Source organism: Bactrocera latifrons, unplaced genomic scaffold (assembly GCF_001853355.1).
Source record: "Bactrocera latifrons isolate USDA-ARS-PBARC rearing strain unplaced genomic scaffold, ASM185335v1 scaffold_100, whole genome shotgun sequence".
Lineage (NCBI taxonomy): Eukaryota > Metazoa > Arthropoda > Insecta > Diptera > Tephritidae > Bactrocera > Bactrocera latifrons.
Window position 1 is genome coordinate 334,348 of NW_017534409.1, and position 6,263 is coordinate 340,610.

Below are 6,263 nucleotides of genomic sequence, written 5' to 3' on the forward strand. Positions count from 1 at the left end.
CGTAGCGAAAAGAAGAAACGACTGGCGCGCTGTTGTTAACTCGGCTATAATCGCGTAAGCGGTGTCTACGCCAATTAAGAAGAAGAAGAAGAATTGATATTTTCATAAAATGTGCCTTGCTAAGTTGGTAGGACTGTCCTTAATTATTATGCCAAATATAAGCGGAGTCAGTGAAGCTTTTGGAAATACAATTTCGTGGTCAGTTTTCTATTGTTGCCCCAGAAGTGTTGTCCATATTCTTGTTATTGTTTTGCGAATGCACATACAAAAAATACAGGCGAATAAATCTGTATTTTTTCTGTACACGAGGTAAGTACTCTTAGCTGTTATTAACAAATATGTAATCAATTTGTATATTTATTTGAATACTTATATTTTAATAAACTCAATTGTTTTAGCTACTTATTAAGCCAAACAGGATTTACTAGACTTAAGTGTTTCCTTTTCTCCTACAATTCTGTTAAGTATAGAACATATGAAAACATAATATTCGCTACTGAAAATCGCATTATCAAAATTATGAGATTTCAGCTATGTTTCATTCCTTTCAAGAGTTTTAAATATTTAGATTTTACTAAGGAAAAAATTTGAAGTGAATAGTCCACAAACGCTTTGTAACCCAATATATAGTATACGAGCAAAAATCTTATCACTTTCAGAAAATATCATCACGTAACACCAAAGCTGAAGCCAATGATGTTCAATAAATTACTAAGAGGAAAAACGCAATTTGTATTTGGTGGAAAATAAATTTTTGATACACTTCCTCGTACTGCTGCTGAATCTGCTGTTGTCGCAGGACTATCAGTTGCTGCTCTAGAAGTTGCGATTGCTGCAGATGGTATTGATAGCATGTCGCTGATGAACTCCTGCACTTCTGGTGGAGTGTGGAGTGTGTACGAGTTAAGTTCTCGAGTTAAGTTCTCGAATGATATTCTGTGTGTAAGTCAAAAAATGGCTGATGGCTTTTGCTTTGAAAAYTTTTTATATCCTTAGCCATTTCTGTGTTGGAAAGAGTTTGACTTGGTCTAACTAGTACCAGAAGTGCCGCCATCCAGTGAGATTTAATTTTCTAGGCAACGCCGTTAACCCATTAAGATCAAAAGTGTAAAAGCATCTTATGCTAAAGTTAAGTTTCAAGGATCAATCGCAAATCTAGAAGATTGTGTTGGGTTGAGATGTTTAAGTTTATGTAGAAAAAACTATATGACATTTGTTATAAGCGACCAGAGGGAATTTTTTCATAATTAATGGGTTAGCATTTTATGAAATGTTGGTGAGACCCCAGTCCACTTGGCGTTCAAATGAAGCCTCTGTCAATTTTATACCTGCTTACTTATGTAATCTCCTTCTAAAGTCGCTGCTTTAATGCCGAGTTCGTCATCTTGTAGAACAAAAATAAATTTGAAAGCTCAGACAATATATATCCATTCTCCAAGAAAACAATTTGACTTGCCACCGATCGTGTAGCTGTAAGAAAAATCGCGTTAAATGTTCTTTACCATTTCCTTTTATTCAAATTCTATTATTTTATTAGCTGGTTTTGTGGTAGATATTGGACTAAAGAAAAAATATATCTTTGGTATTTAATGTGGCCGAAAACTTGTGACCTCTAGTGGAATTCAATTATCAAACCCTTTGCGTCACTGAACTGATTTCTGGATTTTGCAAAGAACACCACTTGTAGACGCTTAGATCCGTAAAAAGTTATTTAGATTCAAACATCTTGATTCATAAGTTATTAGTGTCCAATGACGATACCAAMCCTGCAATGACACCACCGACATCTGATAGATGCATGTCACTGAAAGTTTCAATGTCGTCTAAAGAATAAAATTCCGGGAGTCGACCCAGATATACGTATAGCACGTTCTTCAAACTGGGTGGAAATCCCAACATAACGAGAAAYATGAGATTCCAAAGGTAACACCATGTCATCCAAAGAGAAGATTAGATCTCTAAACTCAAAATACAAAGGAATCGCAAATACAAAGGAATCACATTTATAGGTACTTTAGTATAATTGAATGTTCTGTGCAGCAACTCTTATAATTAACAATATTATTAAACTTTACAAAATCAATCGATAAATGACTTTTAGCTTATGAAATCATATCACTTCGAAGTCATGATCATGATGAACCAGCTCCAAAGCGCGAAAGACAGAATAGTCGGTATTTTGAGATGCTCGGTTTGTTTCTACATCCTTCGTGCCCTCCAGATTAGGCCGCCAGTGACTGTTTTCTATTCTCAGACCTCGATATAATGCTTGCTGGAAATTAATTTAGCAACAATGAAGAGGCAACCGCTGAAGCTTGTTTTGATGTTTAAGGCAAATCCATATTACTTATATAATTAATCTCTTTTTCCAATTGCACTAATTTTTTTTTTTTTTTGTTGTATTTATTATTATTAGTAGACGGTTTTTATCTAATTATGAAAGTTGCGTCTATAATATAAAAATGAATCTCAAAATGTGTTGCTAGGGGGTTGCGGGGTCAGCTAGTGAATTATAAAATTGGTGTCAAGAATTGCGCAACAGTTTTATAATTTAGTCATTGCGTGTTATCAAACCTCAAGGAAAAATTTTCGTTTTCGCACATAACTAGCTCGCAGAAAATTATCGTTGCCTGAAACTAACTTTAACGGCAATGTTCCTAGATCAAGGTCACGAAGGATAATTGTTGGAAAAACCCCAAACACATGTGGCAGATTAAAGGATAAAGGCGAACAATGACAAGATAACATGACTTCGTCTGTCGCAAAGTTCCTCTTACGCAAAATATGTTCACTTAGCCGGCTTATGTGTTTCGCAAAAGATCTAGCCTTCAACTGGATTATAGCTACTTAAAGAGAATTTTAACAAGATAGCAGCAATAATAACGATTGATTTTTCCGAAGGCGCTTTTTCTGTCGCCTAAAAACAGGTCTTCGATCTGTCGTTCTTACCAATGCTAGAGCGAGTGAACTTCTACCTGCATACTGTAGCGAATCCCATCTCTTAGCAAAAGTCAACCAACCTTTATCTCGCGTTGAAAACAAAAGAATGATGCAASTGAGGAACAATAGACCTTAATGTGGGGTTTTTATGTTAAAAGACTCAATTTATGTTTTACCTGTGGCATCAGCTAAGAAATCAATTAAGTGGCTTTTGGTRGTTTGTTATGTTACGCGACTGTAGTCCAATTCTATTGTTTTGTCCTTCACGATCCCGCACTTGCGGTGGAGTTTACGAAACAAGTCGGTAATGACGACATCGTCCCTTTGGTTTCACAGAGTCAACGCAACTACAATGTGTATTAYGACCTTGGCTGGTGATTTTTCTGGCCACTGTAATTACTGGTTTTATTACCATTTCATAATGGTTTACCTTGATTTTGTTTTTTTGTATTTGAAGCTGTTTTACCTGGAATTCTCTGGGTCAAGAGTTTTTATGATGTCTTTTGTTCAAGTGTATTATACAYACCAAATCAAACAAAGTTATTGCTTGTCCATCGAATCATTTCGGTATAGAAGGAAATGCTAAAGAGAAGGGTCACCAGTTTAGTACACCAATCTTAGAACATCACCAAAAGGTCATTTTACTCTAAAGTTTCTAATTTTAAGAAATTTATCAGCACTGGTCATTCAATCCGGAAGTGGTTGCACGTTTTCAAACTAATAAGGAACTTCAGTTCGTTTCTTAATCAAAGTTCAACTTATAAAACAATACAGACCGATAATGCCACGGAACGGCTTTAGTGACGGGTAGGAAATTTTTCCTTATAGATTGTCGTGCCGTCCAACTTTATGTCAATGTTAGCGGTATAATTTTCCGACCACCTCGGTACAGAATTTCTGATTAATTGACTTTCAATAAAAGCGTAGTTATTTATATAATGACKGGTTAGAGCTAATATTAGTTAGTAATTTAAGTACAGATTGAACATATGTTTTGTAGCTGTGTTCTGAAGGCAGGAAGTAAAAGACAAATAAATATTGATTTTTGTTTTTTTTTTGTATATATTTGAATTAAGACTTTAACATGGTGCTTAGAAAGCTTAGCTCAATGCGTCRGACTTCATAWCTTCTTCTTTACTGYCGTGGATACAGCTTACGTGATTATAGCCGAGTTAACAACAGCGCGCCAGTCGTTTCTTCTTTTAGCAACGTGKCGCCMATTGGATATTCCAAGCGTAGCCAGRTCCTTCTCCACCTGGTCCTTYCAAYGGAGTGGAGGTCTTCCTYTTCCTCTGCTTCSMMCGGCGGGTACWGCGTCGAATACTTTCAGAGCTGGAGTGTTTTGGTCCATTCGGACAACATGACCTACCCAGCGCAGCCGCTGTCTTTTAATTTGCTGCACTACATRTTGTAATGTCATACGATAGATATRCGAATCTCATACAGCTCATCGTTCCATCGAAAGCGATATTCGMCGKTGCCAATTCGCAAAATCTTTCGCAGAATTTTTCTCTCGAAARCTCGCAACGYCGACTCATCAGTTGTTGTAATCGTGCAAGCCTYTACACCATAAAGCAGGACGGGAATGATGGGTGACTTACAGAGTTTGATTTTTGTTCGTCGAACTTCATATAGWTCTCTAAATATTTTGATTCATGAGAAAAAATTTACAAATATTTACGTGTTTTGTTATCACCTTGGTGCAACATGCCCCAACGACATAAAATTCTACTTAACTTGACGTTTGTTGCGCCTTTAAAAAGGCGATTTGTTGTTGGTAGAAGCTTTTACACCTCTTCATACTGCTGTCGAATCTATTGTAGTTGTAAGACCGGCTGCTACTCTAGAAGTTAAGACCTCATGGATTGATGGGCTTCTTTTACTTCTTGTGGTGTGGGGAAGTTCACCAATAATCGGCTGAGAGCAGAGACATTATAGAACCTTTTATAGAATTCAATAATTTCACTTAGCATCCATTGTGTACCTGATCCGCAGCAATAGCTTCTTTCTATTGCATTGGACTTAAACGTTTTTGTTTTCTGATATATTCTTTAATCGATATTTGCGTCCGGATGCAGCCGAAGAGCAAAAGAGATCATTCGATTTTTACGCGATCGTAAAGCCACAATTATATCGTGACCTTGGTTATATTGTCAATGCCACATTCTGAAATGATTGGGGTTAACCTCAACTCAAATTATTCATTTTTCTAACTGTCTATTGTTCACTACTATTAAAAAAGTTAACTTAATACTCAATCGTCTGATATTTCTACATTTTGAACTTYTTTTCAGGCATATTTTGTAAGATCTCTTATTGTTTTCAAACTTAAGGTTCTTACCAGTCTGGATTTAGGAACATATGAATTTCCAACATTCTTCTACATTGGTTATGGCGGCAATAACACCTTTTTCTGACCTTGATTTTATGACTGCACTTCTGACATAAGTTTGACATAGTCAAGTTCTTTGCAACAAAATACTGACTAAGAGTATAAAAACGAAAATTTCTGAAGCAAAAGTCATCAGTCATCTGTTGGCTTTCATAMAGACTATCACTGCAAAATTCAATTTACTTCATACTATACAGTTTCTAAATTGTTATCCGCAATGACCCAACATTTGGAATCAAATTTCTCGATTCGTAATTTGTTAGCGAACAACGATGGTACTAATCCAGCGCTGACACCACCACTATCTGATAGATCCATGTCACCTAACGAAGATATCCGTATGTGTGGAAGCCGACCCAACTTTATCTTTTTTTTTTTTCAACTTTTGGTATCCATGGCATTACGCAGCAGTCCTGAAGGTAAACTGACTTTGGGTGCTATACAGAACTGGATCAGTGACAACTTCCCCTACTACCGCAAGGATGAACAAGGCTGGCAAAATCAGATAAGGCATACACTGAGCACAAACTCGTGTTTCCAGAAAATTCCACGACCTATGAGCGATCCAAAGCGAGGACATTATTGGGCCATTAGCCCAGAAGTAGAAACACTTCAAACTCCTGTTGCTGCCAGCAGTGAGACTGTACTTGGAACGATGGTGAATGGTGTACCGCATCCCCAGGCGCCAAATGCTGTTTACTTCCCCACGCCGCGTGAGGTACACAGTGCTCATCGGACATTGCTGACTCAGGCGCTACAGGAACAGCATGCCTGKTACAAGTATCACCTGCAACAAACGCACTTTCTGCAGCAACAACTAGTAGTACTGCAACAACAGCACATTCACCAGCAGTACCAAGAAGTCTATCACGAACTTGCCTTCCACGAACAACAAATCGCATTTCTTGCGGCCCAGAATGTTCCAGTATGA

At 37.2% G+C, this 6,263-nt stretch overlaps 2 protein-coding genes across 2 annotated transcripts in view; both read left to right on the top strand.

Annotated features, from left to right (window-relative positions):
- The window catches only part of LOC108967030 (forkhead box protein D2-like), a 7,290-nt gene extending 1,933 nt beyond the window's left edge, over window positions 1-5,357 (top strand). The window contains exon 2 of the mRNA XM_018930244.1: window positions 5,235-5,357. Coding sequence (XP_018785789.1) covers window positions 5,235-5,357 — 123 coding nt within the window. The remainder of the gene's footprint in view (window positions 1-5,234) is intronic.
- A 369-nt stretch (window positions 5,358-5,726) lies between these two features.
- Window positions 5,727-6,263, top strand: LOC108967038 (fork head domain transcription factor slp1-like). Its single transcript, XM_018930254.1, has one exon. It carries the CDS (start codon window positions 5,727-5,729, stop codon window positions 6,261-6,263), a length of 537 nt encoding a protein of 178 aa, XP_018785799.1.